Source organism: Ostrinia furnacalis, unplaced genomic scaffold, assembly GCF_004193835.3.
Source record: "Ostrinia furnacalis isolate ACB-3 unplaced genomic scaffold, ASM419383v2 OfSCF7556, whole genome shotgun sequence".
In the NCBI taxonomy this organism is placed as follows: Eukaryota; Metazoa; Arthropoda; class Insecta; order Lepidoptera; family Crambidae; genus Ostrinia; species Ostrinia furnacalis.
The window spans coordinates 496,151-514,495 of record NW_021137795.1 but is presented as its reverse complement, the minus strand read 5'-3'; the positions used below and the strand labels follow the sequence as shown (position 1 = coordinate 514,495).

At 35.5% G+C, this 18,345-nt stretch overlaps 2 protein-coding genes across 2 annotated transcripts; both read left to right on the top strand.

Annotated features, from left to right (window-relative positions):
* The first annotated feature begins 413 nt into the window (after window positions 1-413).
* Window positions 414-1,805, top strand: LOC114365110 (uncharacterized). The gene is made up of 4 exons (XM_028321582.1): window positions 414-428; window positions 588-662; window positions 1,123-1,279; window positions 1,494-1,805. The coding sequence occupies exons 3-4, from the start codon at window positions 1,126-1,128 to the stop codon at window positions 1,673-1,675; spliced, it is 336 nt and encodes a 111-aa protein (XP_028177383.1). The 5' UTR covers window positions 414-428; window positions 588-662; window positions 1,123-1,125; the 3' UTR covers window positions 1,676-1,805.
* A 10,963-nt stretch (window positions 1,806-12,768) lies between these two features.
* LOC114365151 (uncharacterized) lies at window positions 12,769-18,030 on the top strand. The gene is made up of 6 exons (XM_028321647.1): window positions 12,769-12,984; window positions 13,810-13,828; window positions 16,188-16,316; window positions 17,356-17,373; window positions 17,462-17,546; window positions 17,879-18,030. The coding sequence occupies exons 1-6, from the start codon at window positions 12,934-12,936 to the stop codon at window positions 17,907-17,909; spliced, it is 333 nt and encodes a 110-aa protein (XP_028177448.1). The 5' UTR covers window positions 12,769-12,933; the 3' UTR covers window positions 17,910-18,030.
* The last annotated feature ends 315 nt before the right edge of the window (window positions 18,031-18,345 follow it).

Here is an 18,345-nt window from a genome sequence, read left to right as displayed (position 1 = left end):
GACTAGATTCATGAGAGACATCGCTGACACAGCTTACTCTGTCATGGGTCTAGCAGTGTTTATATTCCAGCTTATAGTAATTACATCCTTATGGTTCATATATGATGTTACAATGTTTGACCATGTGACCATGAGCCTCTTTTACTCGTGGGCATTCCTCGTATTTTACGATGTCAATTACTTATTGACCCATTCCACTTTTTTAAACCTGAGGGCGCGATACATGAACGTGGCGCTGATGAAAGCCCTCAAAGTTAAGGTTCAATAGGTATATTCCAGATTTGTTGTTTTTCAATGGATCTTTTTGGAAAAGTAAACACAATGATCTAGTAAATATACAAGGGGAAGCGGATGTGATGAAGTTTGTGAAGGTTTACAAGATGTTCTTCGCCCATTTGAAACTATTTGAAAAATGTTACCAATATACCGTAAGTTCCTAAGATGCATTCTGCCAGTGCGCCTAATATTTTTGGAAACACCAATTTTACCATTACACAATTCCATGACAGTTGGTTTAATTAACAAATACACCTTTTGTGATTTGAATTTCTTAAAAAACTATTCCTTGATTGCCTTAAATTTTTCAGATTTTTGCAGGAATACTGTGCATATCCATAGGTGCTTTGTCCTGTGTGCAAATTCTCATAACTTATGGGAAAACGGTCAGTGGCTATACCCATTACTTCATTTTTCACTTAAAAAAAGTTAGATTATAGCGAATTAATATGATATGGTTTAGTAAACTACTTACTCGTTCAATGAATTAACTCAACTTTTTATGGGAAGCTTTAATCAATACAACTCCATAAGTTTTTCCTTGAAATTTATGATATATCCAGCATTATTTTTTCTTGTAACTTTGCTTTGATCATTTGTTAATTTGTATACAGGGTGATTTTGTTATCAGATTTACGTAAAGAAAACATTTATTTTTCATATTTAATTGTTTTTATCAGGTGCACGTGGTTTTAAAATTGACACCCGCGAATTAGATTTTCAATACTTCTTTCGCGAAAAATACCGCGTTAAGGATAATTAAGATAAAGTTGTATTGTAAAAAAGCTCTTATTAAAAAAATTGGATACTGATAACAAAATTACCCTGTATTTATTTTTTCTACAGGGAATGGATACGCTGAAAAAATATGTCCTAATCAGTTGGCTAGTCCTTAGTTGGCTGTACTTACTAGGTATGAGCGTGTTGGTGGATATATTTTCAAAGCAAATAGAACAGACCAAATTAATTTGCACCTACACTCAATTGAAATATATACATAATGGTTAGTTACTTTTCCTTATTATATACTTTCCGTGCCTTTACGATACGAATAATTTATGAAAGCAACCTAGATTGATTTTTTTAGCAATGTTGTTGCGCTACTATTGATTAAGCTCAACATGTATTTAATTTTATTAAAACAAATTATGCTTGCTTGTCTTTATGTAGTACGAAATTGAAACATATTAGGTACAACATTTATTTTTATTTTCCAGAAGCAGTATATAAGTTCACGAAGCCTATATTGCGCGCACTTGAGGTCAGGGTGGCGCGCACCTCCATATATGGTTTGTTTTTCTTCGATCCTGGAGCAACGCTGCGCCTTGCAGTGTCTACTTTCCTTTATATTACTGCGCAGATTCAAATAACAATGCAAGTTAAGTCTAAGTTAACGTAAAAAAATTACGTACCTATTTGTGACAGTCAAGGGAAAGAAAATGTATTGGGTATTTTCCATTGACCTAGATCTAAGAAATTTTTCAAGTGATACCGTCATAATCTAGAAGTATAGGAAAAAACCGAAAACTATAAGCACATTTTGTAATTAAATCATAAAAACATCGTTATTCCTACAAGCTTACACCGACTTTTAATTATTTTCACGATGTACAGTCTTCGATTTATGATGAAGAATTTAAAAAATCCTTTGAACAGAACCCTGGGTGCGCGAGTCCATATCGCGCTTGGCTGAATTTTTATGGAATTTAAGCTATTACAACTAATACAAATAAACAGCTTTAGTATGGTACCTACCCACTAAGCATGTAGGTAGAGCTACTTCTAATGACTGCTTTTTCTAAATGATCACTAACCAATAGGTAGGTATATTATCAGTGAAAAGTTATCAGATAGAAAATCACATTACAACCACCCCACCCCAATCCAGACTTTATTCTAAATCTGTTTTTAATAGTTTCCCCTGAGTAATATTTAACGGAAATACTTTATAATCACATTGGTTGATCGTAAGTAACTAAGTAGTTACTAGATTTTACGATTATTAGAAATCCATTTCTTAATTGAATTAGCCTTGATTACAATAGTTGGTGTTAAACACACTTACACTATAACGTGAAGAGACAAGATACTTCAGAATTTAAGAACCGGTGCATCAGCACGAAAAAAAATATCCCGATGGAAAACAATGACAAAATTGAGTTGATTCGAGAATACGTCAAAAAGTTGCAAAAATGCAAATTTTGGGTATTACGAGCATCGGGATATGGAAGATTTAGTATAAGAAATAACCGAATCGTTGAAAAATCTTTCAGTTCTGTTGTTTATGGTGTATTCGTGCTTACAGTCAGCATTGTCGTCCTGACTCACATGACGTATGCGACAGCGATCCGAGACAAAGTTGTTTCATACTCAGAAGTTGTAATAAGTGTTGAAATATCGATGATAGTTTACTTTGTTCGTGATAAATATCACCTTTGGCAATAAGTCCAATATGGTGAAAATGATCGAGCACAGTTGTGAAATCGATGTGTTGTTGGGAATAAAGGAGACCAGATTCATGAGAGACATCGCTGACACAGCTTACTCTATCATGAGTCTAGCGGTGTTTACATTCCAGCTTATAGTAATTACATCCATGTGGTCCATATATGATGTAACAATGTTTGACCATGTGACATCAAGCCTCCTTTACTCGTGGGAATTACTCGTATTTTATGATGTCAATTACTTATTGACCCATTCCACTTTTTTAAACCTGAGGGCGCGTTACATGAACGTGGCGCTGATGAAATCCCTCAAAGTTAAGGTTCAATATTTTCCAGATTTGTTCATTTTCAATGGATTTTTTTTGAAAAGTAAACACAATAATCTAATAAATATACCTACAAGGGGAAGCGGATGTGATGAAGTTTGTTAAGGTTTACAAGATGTTCTTCGCCCATTTGAAAAATGTTACCAATTTACCGTAAGTTCCTAAGATACATTCTGACAGTGCGCCTAATATTTTTACAATTTTTCAATCGTCAGATATCTTTTATCTGAAGAATAACCTTGTCAATTTGACATATTTCCCATACTAAAACTGTCAATGTGCCAAACTTATTCTTCAGTTAAAAGTTATCCGTCGATTGAAAAATTAGCCCTAAAACAAATACCTACTACACTTTTAGTGATTTGAATTTATTAAAGCTATATCCTTGATTGCGTTAAATTTTTCAGATTTTCGCAGGAATACTGTGCATATCCATAGGTGCTTTGTCCTGTGTGCAAATTCTCATAACTTATGGGAAAACGGTCAGTGTTTATGCTTACATTACATGATTGAATTTTGTATAGGAAGCTTTACAATAAGCACAACTTCATAAGCTTTTTCTTGAAATTATAAGATTTAGCTTTAAGCATTTTTTGTGGCTTTTCTTTGATCGTTTGCTAATTTTGTATATTTATTTTCTCATACAGGGAATGGATACGCTGAAAATATATGTCCTGATCAGTTGGCTAGTCCTTAGTTGGCTGTACTTGCTAGGTATGAGTCTGTTGGTGGATATATTTTCGAGGCAAATAGAATAGACCAAATTAATTTGCACCTACGCTCAATTAAAATATATAGACAATGGTTAGTTACCTTTTACTTATCTTTTCCGTGCCTTTACGATACGATTTATTTATGAAAACATTCTAGATTGTTTTTTAGCAATGTTGTTGCGCTACAATTGATTTAGCTCTACATGGTATTTAATTAAATCAAATTTTGTTTTTCTTAATGTTTGCTTGTCTTTATATAGTACGAAATTGAAACATAGATTTTTATTTTTATTTTTCAGAAGCAGTATACAAGTTCACGAAGCCTATATTGCGCGCACTCGAGGTCAGGGTTGCGCGCACCTCCATATATGGTTTGTTTTTCTTCGATCCTGGAGCGACGCTGCGCCTAGCAGCCTCTACTTTCCTTTATATCACTGCGCAGATTCAAATATCAATGCCTGCTGGAGGAAACGGCAATAGTGAAAACATTACTATTGCCGATTGAGTTTGAAGAATCTTGTAACATATCTATATTAATGAGATGTTAAGGCTGAGTTGCACCATCTTTACTTTAACTTTAACAAATGTCCAAAATCTATCAAATACCATATTAAAAACACCGGTTATTGTATAATTAAGTAAGTTAGTGCAACCCAGCCTAAGTGTTCTATAAATATAATAATCTGAATAACCACTTTGAGTTTTATTTTCTCTCAATCACTATCATGCAGTAGTGATACCATAAAATAATAATTTACCTATTTAATACCTGAATACAAATAAGGGAAACGGTGGTGGAAATCTGTATGTACTTTTTAGCTTGAAAATTTCCGTTTATGTGTTACAGTCCAATACCATGAACTAATTACCATAAGAAACCCTGAAGTTGAGATCTGCCATGAGTCAGTACAATGGACTGGAGTGATTAGTATTCGTCAGACTAATGTATCGAGTCACTTTTAACAATCACTCACTGAATAGGATCTGAATGACATGCTTTACAATTTTCAGTGACTTTTTAAGTGATTTCCGTTAGCTTATTTTGTAATCCCGTAGTAAAATACAAACACGACGGTTTTATATTCTACCTCTAGTCTTTATGATCTACTAGCTTTCCGCCCGCGGCTTCGCCCGCGTGGAATTTGGTCTGTCACAGAAAAAGTTTATCGCGCGCGTCCCTGTTTCAAAAACCGGGATAAAAACTATCCTATGTTCTTTCCCGGGACTCAAACTATCTCTATGCCAAATTTCATCAAAATCGGTTGCGAGGTTTAAGCGGGAAAGCGTAACAGACAGACAGACAGACAGACAGACAGACAGAGTTACTTTCGCATTTATAATATTAGTTGGGATCATAATTAGTATTAATTCTAATTAAGGTTTAGTTAATTAAGTATTTTAATTAATAGTGTTTGTTTGCACACAAATTGAGCTAATTTATGAATGTTGAAGCACTGTTGACTGTTTTGATGAACACTGTAACCCAGGTTGTTTAGACGAGATTTCATACTAGAGATAAGACCACTACTTGTACACCTTTTAATGTGTTGTATTTTTCGGTCTAGTGTTAATAAAGAATAATAATATCAATCTCTCTTTTATTCAAAGCTACAGTATCGTTGGACGTATTATATCCTATCTCTATGAGTTGCTCATTAATATATACGGAACATTCAAAAATGTGACTGTATTGTTCAGCTTCATATCTGCTAGAACTTCCTAATAATTTGTTTGTGCTATTGTTTATATTCGCCACAAAGGCCGCACTTTTCGTATATAACTAGACGACTTTTGCTATTTGTAAATCAGTTTCAAAGAGAATCTTCTATTTTCAAGACAGTCAAAAAACTAAAAAATATCATCATGACCAAAGCAATTTTATGTTTAGCTGTAATCGCGATGTTCGCAACTATTGTAAGTATTTATTGAACTTAATTATGTATTTATTTACGTCTGATAGCTGTAATGTTTTTTTTTTAATTTACAGAACGCGCTCCCAGCAGATTCAGGTAAATAAGTCTGATCTTTACATGATTATTTTTGAATACCTAATCTAAAAGTTAATCAAAAATTGTATATGATAGGTCTTCGCATGTGATAATTAAAATATTTGTGTAATTTTCAGCCCCTTCCGCTGATGCAGGGTCTACGCCTTCTTCTTCTACGGCAGCACCGAATCAACGTAAGTAATATTTAATCGAAATCAAAATTTATTTTCTATGACTATACAAATCATCAAATATTTAAAGAAAAAATAATAATAGAAGACTAAAAATAAAAAGTTTTGCTCTTGGATGCCTTTACATGTCTCAATGTTTAATCTTTTTATCCTACCCGCATCCAGGCTCTTCCCGCGACCTTTACCACGAAACGAAACGACCCTACCAGCGCTTCGAGCCCAACATTTGGCTATTAATATTTAGTTTTTTAGTTAATACCGGAAAGTCATCGCGAATTGCGTCGTTTACATAAATATAAGGGAGAAAACAAAATTTTGAGCTATTATACTATACATATTATAATTTTCTCGTTTCAGCGAACTCAGACAACCCCGCAAATAAATTGTTCAATCCCCTGGCCCCGCTGAACGGAATCTTGAAAACAGTGGTATTAGCGAAAGAAAAAGCAGTCAACGGATTTCTCAGTAAGTTTTAAGGGACGTCTTTTATAATTTATTAAAAGTCATAAAACTTTTTATAAAAGTTAGAATGATAACAGAAATCACCATAATGCCTCAAGCCAATGAACCTATACATACACCTACATTATCTAAATGTTTAAATTCCTGATTCAACACTGGTATTCGCGTTTATGGAAATCTATGATGTAAATTACATTTTTCATTGTAATTTGTATTTAAACACACCTGTCAGATGCAATTTCTTCTTTCCGTTGTTGCTATGAAGAAAATTAATTTACTTATTGTTATGAAATGCTGTCGAAAAACTTCCAGCTAAATAGCATGATAAATCTACCTATAGTAGGTAGGTAATATTACGATTTTATTTTCCAATCTTTTAAAACTTTTTCTTTTTACAGATATGATCCCCGGAGGCCCGAAACTTCCTACAGAATAAAAAGTTACCTAATGACATCCTCATATCTACGAACAAAGTTTTAAGCTGACCTGTGAAACTTTCAAGGAAATAAACGAATGAATACTTATTACAATGATTCTCATTTAAGTCGTACACCTAGACGTAAATATTTATTTTGTACCTACCTAATATTGGATTGTGGAAATAAACTTTATTCATTCAATAATTAAATAATGCAAATATAAATACCGACAATGAACCTCCATACTCCACATACAACTTTTATTTATCTATACTAATATTATAAAGAGGAAAGATTTGTACCTATTTTTGTACGTTTGTAATGAATAGGCTCAAAAACCACTGAACGGATTTTGATGAAACTTTACAGTATTATTGTTCATAATCCAGAATAACATATAGGCTATAATTTATGACGATCTGTGACAAACGAAATTTCACGCGTGCGAAGCCGCGGGCGGAAAGCTAGTATCTATATAAAGCATATCGTTTCCAATAAATATTGCCTTAAATTAACCATACATAGACTAATGCTAGTCTCATATACTGCCTGGTGACCGCTTTTCATAGGACTTTACATTCCACTGAATTTCAGGGTAATTTTTTTCAATACTCAATCGTTTGTTGCATAACGACATTAGCACTTTCACATTAGGTCTTACAATTTAAGCAGTTATTAGTACAGTAAAAATGTTGATATTGTAGAAACAGTGGACCTAGGAAAAGCAGTCAATATAGATAATACAACATCGCAAATGCACACTATCTAAAGATTTTGTGAGGTTCCCTGAGAGTTATTATGCGCAAGTCTGCAACCATAAGCTATGCTGCTCAATAAAATGATGTTGGCATTTGTTTCGAAAAAAAAATACAATTGGACAATTAGTATCCTTTTTCTATTAGTTAATTCTGTAAAAAAATGCTACAACTTAAGCTTACCCTAGTTACCTACTCTAAGTTCAATTGTTTGCGTAGGTTTAACATGTTGAAAACGATAGGTAAGACGTCGTGATCTTACTCGATTACATATTTCTAAACTATACAAGATATTAAGAAACTAGTTATCTACCGGTCCTGAAAATACTTCACAGGCTTTATATCAACCGGTATCAATTATAAGTTACAGAATAAACTGGATCTATCCGGAAATTCAGCTTTTATACATTTTGTTCCGCCCCATGGCACTCAAACTGCACAAAAAAATAGGTACGCATACCTAATTGAGACGAATTAAATCGCAAACAGAATTTAATGTACAGCTGCAAACCATTTTTTTAACTACTTATTTGCTTATGGATAAAACTTTCCACAAGGATTAATAATTTAATATCACAAGTAGGTACTGCTTAAATAGGTAAGTAACTATTGATTGCAGTAGCGTAACTATAGGGTAGCAGGGTTGGCAAAATGCGCCGACCCGAGGGGGCCCCGGCCCAAGACCCTAAACATATGCTTCAGGGCGATGATCCTGGGTCCCCCCTGAAAAATACCTAGAAAAACCCCTAGATAAGTACCTACGCCAATGGCCCCGTGCACAGAATTTGCCACGGGCCTCGGATTTAGTTACGCCACTGATTGATTGATATATCTTTTGCTGATCCTGGTTAATAGGAATGGTAGAACCAGGAATTGCTCAGTAAAGTAGATTTTAGCCATTTAGAAGATTTTGTATCATAAAAATATCAACTGAATCGAAATTGTTGTAAATAAAAAAAACTAAACAGTCACATGATAGGAAATACACGTCACGCCACGAGTCACGTAAATAGTGTCCGAAAATAACAAAGTATGACTGATCGGTGGTCTTGAAAAGTGATTATTCTTTATTAAAAATACAATTACTAGTACTTCAGGATATTACTAGGCTCATAAGTCAGTGTTATCTACGAATTATTTTTGTATTGTTCGTGTAGTTAGGCTTTTCGTATATAAACCAGTACATATTCTAGACATCTCAGAAAGCAATTGCATTTGGAGAGATCTAAATTAACCCAACCAAAGTTCCTAAACATGAATAAGATTATTTATTTGTTTGTGATTGTAGCGGTCATCGCTCAAATTGTAAGTAATACCACAGATCCTACTATTAAGTTATAATACCTAAACTTTTGCTCTTTCGACTCTTTCCTAACGTCGTTGAAGTCGATATCAGAACAACTGGTGCGCAAACGTTATTTTTATATTTATATCTTTTCAGTCTGCCGTGCCTGCAGATTCTGAAGCAGCGTCTAAAGATGCGGCCGCTAAACCAGCAGAATCACCAGGTAAAGCGTTTGCATGACTTTCTACATTCCGCTCCTTTTAAGCGATTTTGTGAAAAATATTGTTGGCAGGTAAAATATTATAGCTTGCAAGATAAGTCCCCATAATTAACTGTCCGTGGTGTATGAGGTAGAGATGAAACGGATAGTTGTTTGGCCGGATACCGGATACCGGATATCCGGCCAGCTGCTAGGCCGGATAGCCGGATATCCGGCGGCCGGATAGTTGGCCCATTGTCTCGTTGCATGTCGTGACGAGTTTAGCGCCGCACAGGTGCTTTCGAACGCGATCAGTGGGTCTATTAGTAAAATCGAAACCGTCCGAATAGAATGTCAGATTTTGCCACTTGTCTTGGGGGCAGATCAATTCGGCCGATTTCGGTTGCTATCTTGAGTGTGTGATTGAATAGCGAAAATTAAATTAGTTTACTTGTTGCGTAATCTGACTGGACTGCATGCATCATGTCATCAGACCATCAGTGAAAAAAAGATCGCCTTTTTTATTTGGCAATATTTCGTTCGACATTAACAGATATTTACTAATTTATGTATTCGTCATTACAGTGAATAGCCCAGAAAAAGAAATTAGTTTTTGAAAGACCTTAATATGGCTTTTTTGTAACTTTTTGGACTTTAAATAAAAGCCTTTATTATTATAAGCTATTTTATTGATATTTACCTCAAAGATTAATGTATTTCATTTTATTAATAGGAAATTTTCGTAGTTTTTTAATATCCGGTATCCGGCCGGATAGTGAGTTACTATCCGGTATCCGGCCGGATAGTAAATTTAGGCCGGATATCCGGCCTACCGGATAGTTACCGGATATCCGTTTCATCTCTAGTATGAGGCTCTCACTCGGCTGGGTTGAACCTGATTACGTAGTTTCCCAATTGTTAACTGGGCACGGGTGCTTCAGGCAGCGCCTACACAGGATGACGCTGTGCGAGTCTGCACTATGCCCATGCGGCGAGGAAGTCGAAGAGAGTCGCGATCACGCACTTTGGGAATGTAACCTCTATGACGAAGCTCGACAGAAAATGCTGGATGCGATACGGAGAGCCGAGCAAGGACCTGTTTATCACCAGGACCTCACGAGTAGTCGCAGTAACTGGATCCCGCTGCGCGAGTTCGCGCACTCCTGGCACACAATCAGGCGAAGTTATGAGAAGAAGTGATGACATTTATCAACGATAGCAGCCCGACGCGAAGTACCGTATTTGTGGTGTCAAGTCCCAGAAGGGGGAGAATTGACTATGATAAGGGACATGGATCAGATAAATTTGTAGGGAGTCAAGCAAAGCGCCCGGGGAAAAGAGCCCAGAGCAAGTACCCGCGCGCTCTCCCGAGATTCGGTTCGTACGCCATGAGGCAGAAAGAACCATGGTGGTGGGTTGTCCGTGGTGTATATATTTTTTAAAAGGTTACATAATCTTTGTATTTTCATCTATCATCAGCCTCCGGGATAAACTTGACCTTCACTGATTGGGTTTTTATTGAAGGTCAAGCTGTAGATGTACACAGGAGTTGCAGCGGTGGGAGGGAACGAGAGGTGGGAATAGTCTCATTCCAACATTCGTTGCTAATCGAAGGTTCAACTAATTTAGGAGGATGCAATTACCAGACAACTTTATTTATATCACAAATATATTTTTAAACCTAATACCTACCTAGTAAGATTTTTGGAACAAAAATGCATATACTAATCGACTACTGTTTCTTTTTAGCAGCATCGGCCGATGGTGTTTTTAAAAAAATACCAGATATGGTAGGTGGCATGGTAAAAGAGTTTGAGCAAGTACCAGCACAATTTGGAAAGGTATTTGGTAAGTACGAGTTTACGCAAATAAGGCCTTTAATTAGTTTATTCAATTAATACTTATTTATTTGGTTAGAGTGTGACACGCTAAAGTAGCGACAATACCTACACGTTATGCGATTATTGCAAAAAATGTTAACAATTGGACTTTTTTCTTGTTGCTAACGGCACATGCTTTAGCACTTTAGTATACAGGCTAGCTGGAAAGTGAAAACCAATACAATTTTAAAGGGGATTTCTAAAGTTAAGAGCTAAGTGAATCAAATTATTGGCTTTTTCATGATTTTCATGAAATTATTAAATGCATTACACTTTTCCTTAAACTCGTGTTATCTATCTATCTGTTAAGTTAACTAAGTATTCAGTACATACTTACATAAGCTACATTACCTTACTTTTGTATTACAGAGAGCAGCGCAAATATGTTTCACTGAAAATTAGAAGACCCCCAAATCTCCTTCAACGCTGTAACTACGACCCTTGCGACGCCCAGATCCCATTGATTTATTAGCCATTTAATTTTGAAAAAATAATATTTAACAGTAAAACGCTATTGTACACGATGTTACAATAAATTTGTTGCTTTATTTTATTTTTTATTTATCTTTCACCATACACTTACTGCCCTACTTAGCGTCTCAATAAACCTACTCAGCTGACAAAAGTATCATAACAATACTTCTAAGTTTCAGAATTATTCTATTATAGAGACAAACATACCATAAGTATGACATAGGAGGTACCTACTTACCTATTACGAATTACAAACGTGAAGATTTAACCATGAAAGCTTTCGTTACGGTTTTCAATGACGCCGAATAATTCAAGTAAACAACTCAACTACGTAAATGATGATGACATAGCTACCAGTACCTTAATGAGCTACATTTATTAAATAATATTTATTTAAGCTAAGGTCATTACTTACATCTATGTTTAAGACAGGTGATTAGATAGGTACCTATACTAAAAGGCCACGCCTATTTAAATAAATGTTGATAATCTTAGCTCCGCAGATTTAACCACAGAGAAAGAGAGATGTTGCGTATTCTTTTTAGCGTCAAGAAATAGATTCTTTGGAGACATGGGACTCTTCCTACTGAGCGGGGCCTACTAAACCCTGACTCTACTATCCTCTGGGATCTATTGAGGTAAATAGATGATGATGATGATGATGAAATTGACACCCGTACTTATTCACAAACGATGCCTGCTTAAGTGAAGCAGCAAATCGAACGCACAGCTTGGAATAGAGCTCTGTGATTAGCTCGTGTGTCACCCTGTGCGTCCACGAGCACTGCTGTGAGACCTCATAGAAATGTTTGTGAGTACGAGTGTGGATCTGTCTCGAATATAACTTTACTAGCTTTCCGCCCGCGGCTTCGCCCGCGTGGAATTTTGTCTGTCACAGAAAAACTTTATCGCGCGCGTCCCTGTTTCAAAAACCGGGATAAAAACTATCCTATGTTCTTTCCCGGGACTCAAACTATCTCTATGCCAAATTTCATCAAAATCGGTTGCGAGGTTTATAAGCGGGAAAGCGTAACAGACAGACAGACAGACAGACAGACAGACAGACAGAGTTACTTTCGCATTTATAATATTAGTTGGGATATTAGTTGGGATCTAGGGGGCGAGTCCTCTCATACTAGTAAACTGCATTCTTTGTATACTACTTCCATGTAACTAACCCTTTATGATAAACAAATTATCTACTCTTGCTTCAAAAACAAAGTTTGTCATGGTGAAACTAAACAACCGCAATATATTGAAATAGTTCCATAGAATTTGAATAAAATACAATAAAATTAAAATATTTAAGCAGTTTCAAAAACATGTACGAGTAACTACCTACCACACTACGCCGTACAGCAATTGTACAAATATGCGCAAAACGCCCATTATTTGATCAATTGTTGTGATAATTTTGATGTCGCCTTATCCGTATATAATACCTTGTATGTAGAACCTCCCAAATTCAGTAGAAGATAGTTCGTGTAGTGATTAAAACAGTGAAATAACTGCGGAATCATGACTAAAATAATCTATTTTCTATTGATTGTCAGCCTTGCGGTGCTCATAGTAAGTTACTAATTTTATTACCAATTCACCAAGAGCTTTTACCACTATATCAATTCCAGTTTAGGTACATTGATGGCAATTGATTAGATTTTCTTCATAGAGAAAACTTAGTGTACTAATACAGATAGCAAATTTAAAAAATATACTACTTTCGTTTTACATACCTACCTACTTAATAATAAAGTTTGAAACAATATCGAAACTGCGACAAAGTTTTATTTTTCAGTACTAAGTATTAAAATTAGCCGCTATCATCCCATCCATCTCAGCATATCGGCAGTTTTTTTGAGCTTACTATTAAAGTTAATAAAAGGTTTAAAATGAAATATTATTTTTACCATATAAATAATGGCATTTTAATATAAAAATAAAAACTCATATTATTTTCGCCTATGAAACAAGTCTTATTTCATAAGTTTCTTGATGAAAAGTGTTTATTTGTGTACGCTAATCTCGGGAACTGCTGGTCACACATTTATCAAGGAAGGCTTTAACAATATGCAGGGTGATTTTGTTATCATCAGTATCCAAATATTTAGGAGCGACTCAGAATCAGCCTGTATACCATTATGCTATGACCAATAGGAACAGAGTAGGTATCAATGAAAACTGTTGGAAAAGTGGGAAAATATTCACTGTTTTTAGGCGTACAAAATCCCCCGGGCATTCCTACCTAGAAAGATATGATAAAACGAACATCTTTACCTAAAAATAAATTGTACTTACTTAATTAACTTTACAAGGTATCTTTTGTGCACATACACAACACACATGCAGAATTTTACTGAAAGAGGAAATGCATAACTACTTTATTTTCTTTTTCAGACTGCCAAGCCAGCAGACGGTAAGCAGCACACATTTTATTTGTTCCTACCTATGATAGTTTTGATACACGTTTTGCAAAGCACAGCTATAGGCCAGTAGAATTAAACACAAAAATGAATTAAATCGGAAATAATCTACTATATAAAAATAAGTCGGGTTTTCCTCCCTGACGCTATAACTCCAGAACGCACGAACCGATTTCCACGGTTTTGCATTCGTTGGAAAGGTCTCGGGCTCCGTGAGGTTTATAGCAAAGATAATTCAGGAAAATTTAACAAACGAAATTCCACGCGGGCGAAGCCGCGGGCGGAAAGCTAGTTCCTACTAAAGATTTTAGTCCTTTAATGGCTTCATTAGTTGCCCATAAAGACTCTCCTAGGTTTTCGACTTCGACGGAGTTGTGCTTAAGTGGTGGGGGCCCACGAAAGGGGCGTTTTTTCGGTTTTCCGGTTATACTGCGTAAAGGACTCACCCTATCGAAAAGTGGTCTTCCTGTCGGTTGAAGGGCATTTAATCCTGCATTAAATAAGATCAAATTCATATGTTTTGAACAAACTGTACTCTGCAAATGTTCGGCAAAGTAGAAAATGTGTGTATAATTAATGACCCTCTCCACGTCCAATGGCTCGTTACCCGCAGGCTTCCAAGTCTTGAAAAGGAGCGCCTCAACCAGTGTAACCCTATCAAGTTTTACGAGCTGGATGCGCCTATTCTTGTTCGTCCCAGCCGTTCCTTAACTGCGGTTGCTGCACCTCTTCCTGGCACTCACCTGCACGACTTCGTTACCTAGCCGTAAGCCTGGTCTAAGGTTCGACGCCAAAAATCAACAACAACAAGTTCATATTAAAACGCTGAAGAGTTTTTTGTTTATTTGTTTGAACGCGCTAATCTCAAGAATTACTAGTTTGATTGAATAATTATTTTTGTGTTGAATAGCTCATAAATTGAGGAAGGCTATAGGATATATACAATCACTCTACGACTAATAGAGGCGAAGCAGTAAAGAAAAATGTTGCAAGTACGGAAAATAGTATTTAAACTACACTCGCGAGCAAAAGTATGGAATCACCCCATTCGTTTTGAGTAATCTTTGTAGCTAAATGACTATGAAAATTAAATTAAAAATGGTACCAGTTTAAAGGTTACATTACAAACTTTAACTTGATACCATAGATGCATAGATAGTCATTGAGTTCTTCAGATCGTTGGGAACAAAACACAAGAGGGTGATTCCATACTTTTGCTCGTAAGTATATTTTCACGCGTACGAAGTTGATTTTGTGGCTCGAACCTTAGACCAGGCATATGGCTAAGCAATGCGATCGTACAGGAGAGTACCTACAAGGAAGAGGGGCAGTCACATTAGGTAACACAGAGTCGTTCAGGAGAGTGCCAGGAAGAGGTGCAGCAACCGCAGTTAAGGAACGACTGGGACGAACAAGGATAAGCGAATCTAACTCGTGAGCCTTGACAGGGATACGCTGGTTAAGGCGACCCTTTACAAGGCTTGGGTGCCTACGGGTGACGAGCTATTGGACGTGGAGAGGGTCATTAATTATACACATATTTTCTACTTTGCCGAACATTTGCACGAGAACGGTTTGTCCAAAACATATGAATTTGGTCTTATTTAATGCAGGATTAAATGCCCTTTAGCCGACAGGAAGACCACTTTTCGATAGGTAAGTCCTTTACGCGGTATAACCGGAAAACCTAAAAAGCGCCCCTTTCGAGGGCCCCCACCACTAAAGCACAACTCCGTCGAAGTCGAAAACCTAGGAGAGTCTTAATAGGCAACCAATGAAGCCATTAAAGCAATAAAATCTTTTGTAGGAATTATTTCCGATTTAAAATCTAATTTTATTGGTCTACTAAGTCATTTAGAGATGGTTAAATCGTTCTCATAAAATATTTCCATGACTACTAAAGATATTTGAGTGAGTTATCGTAATTACTATAACTTGTTGGCGCGTTGGATTTTCTGTAAGCCTTCAAGCAGCCTTCTAGAATAAATAAATAAATTAATAAATAAAATTTAGCTTTCTTTTATTTTTAATGCCATATAAGGCGAACTTTATGCCATAAGTCATTCTCTACCAGTTTACCTATTAATGTTTGAGTGAAGCATTTGACTTAAAAATTTGATAACGTCCAATAGGTATTAGTCCATGGAGTTACAACTAAGTAAACATTCAACTTGAATTTGAATCAAGATTCTAGTTTCGTTTCGTGATACGTGCTTAAGGCGATATCACATCAAGCTACGCTTGATTCTTCACTACGGCATCTTAAGCACTTGAAAGAGGTGTTATTTTGCATCACTTTACATTTCGACGTGATATCGACTGTATTTACTTACACTGTTTTGTTCAAAACAGATGCCAAAAAGGCAACAGACGCTGCTAAGGATGCGGCTAAAAAGGGCGAAGACGCTGCCAAGGATGCGTCTAAAAAGGGCGAAGACGCTGCAAAGGATGCGGCTAAAAAGGCCGAAGCCGCTGCCGCAGGTAAATAAAAAAACTTTCCTGAACACTATAATCCGGGCCTTTTCAAGGCGAGAGTGAATAGGCACTTACAGTACAAATATGTGCTTACTTACCAACCTAGACTGCATCTCAATTAACACCAGGTGCAGTTGCCGTCAAATATCTGCCTTGCCATGCATAAAAAAACATTATTAAAAAAAAGAGAAAAAAATTCAGAGCATAATCCTCAAAACGAAATACACAGATCAGATCTGTGTACATGGCAAACAAATGAAACCTTCAGAGGATCGTGCAAAGTTTTAACCTGTATTGGTAGGGTTAATAAAACAATTAACGTTTCATCTTTATACAGGTGATGAAATTGAAATCGTTGACATCCTTTTAAAATAAGACTTTTTGATTGTTTTAATAGCTTTTCAGACTTCCTGATCTCCAGCTAGATGCGTTAGTTTGAGAGAACAAAATTAAGTAGGTACACATACTGAAATGTAGATAAGAAGTCAGTTACGACCAACTTTTCCTTTTCTAGTATAGTCAACTCGTCTCGTCAATCATCGATCGTATTCGATCTCAAACGTCAATCGTGAACTTGATATAGGTATCTTTGCTTTTAAGTCGGGATATTATGGATATGTAGTTTCGGTTATGGATCCGGTTACGGATATAGGAATAATATTATACCGGTTTCGGATATTTTTTTAATTTGGATATCCGAAAGTTTCTGTTACGATTACGGATATCCAGTTTACGGATATCCCTGCTTTTAAGTATCTTAAGCAAAACAATGTTGCGAGTTGTAACGTTCGCTGTGAGCCACGCGCCCCTTTCTCGTGGTGTCTGCAGAATACCAGTGGCCGTAACGTGCTCCCGAGTACGTTTTGGACTCATACTGAGAAGAGACCAATTTGGTACAAATCCTGTTTTTTTTGCTCTTTATGTTGACTTGTATCGTTCTATTTTTAGAACCAAATAAATATTTTTTATTTCTTTCATTTCAAACAAATATTCACATGTTGTATGTTAAATACATATTTCTACATAGGCGTCTTTATTGTTTCAGATAAGGGAAAGTTACCGGGTAAATATAAAATACATCAAATATTTTAGAGATGTTGAATAAAAAAATAACTTATAAAACCATACATTTTTTATGGTATTATTTTCAGATCTTTCTAAAAACAATATAATGGGTGATGTCCAAACCGTAGTCAAGGATACTGTAAAAACGTTTGAAGATATTCCTTCATCCTTGTAAGTATAATTTTCTTCTTATAATACGAGTACCTACCATTATTCAGGTTTTTATTTGAGTTTTCCAAAGGTCAATTAACAAAAGTGAAGTGAAAATATCCACCACTAATGAGACTATTATATTGACTTTATAGTCCATTAAATAGAGATTAACTTTCAGTATGGGACAAAAAGATTGTTTATGACCTTGTTACAACATGGAGTGCAATAAAGATATTAACTATTGAAAAAAAAATAAGCTGTCAGTAAAGTTATTACTGTATGAAAAATTTTAGCACCTAGTTTCTTTTTTTACATAAGCATTTATTGAAATTCATTGCTTTCTTTTTCAGTATGGGAATGTTTGGAGGATTTGGTAAATAGTTCATCCACGTGTTTTCGAGATTATGAACGTGCAAATATTAATTAATGGATGCAAATCATTAACAATTACAAATATTAGTTATACTAAAATCAAGTAAATAAAAATATCAACAACTAGTAACATTGCTTTTAATTTAACAGTTTACGTTTTATTTTTAAAATTTTTNATTTTTGCAAGATTTATGACTTCACCTTATTTGTTTACGATACTAGGCAGCAAACTGGTAGTTTATTCAACATGTCTTCTCTTCGCTTTTGGTGGACTGGCTCCTTTGAGGCGACAAAGCTGAAAAAGACATTTTAATACATTTTCAAAGAGGATAAGTTACCATTTTTAAATATAACTTGTTAGCCTTAGTAAATGCCCCGTTTTTGTATGACAAGCACACTAAACTTTCAATTCCACTGTATTATTTTGGCTTTAAGTACTTACAGC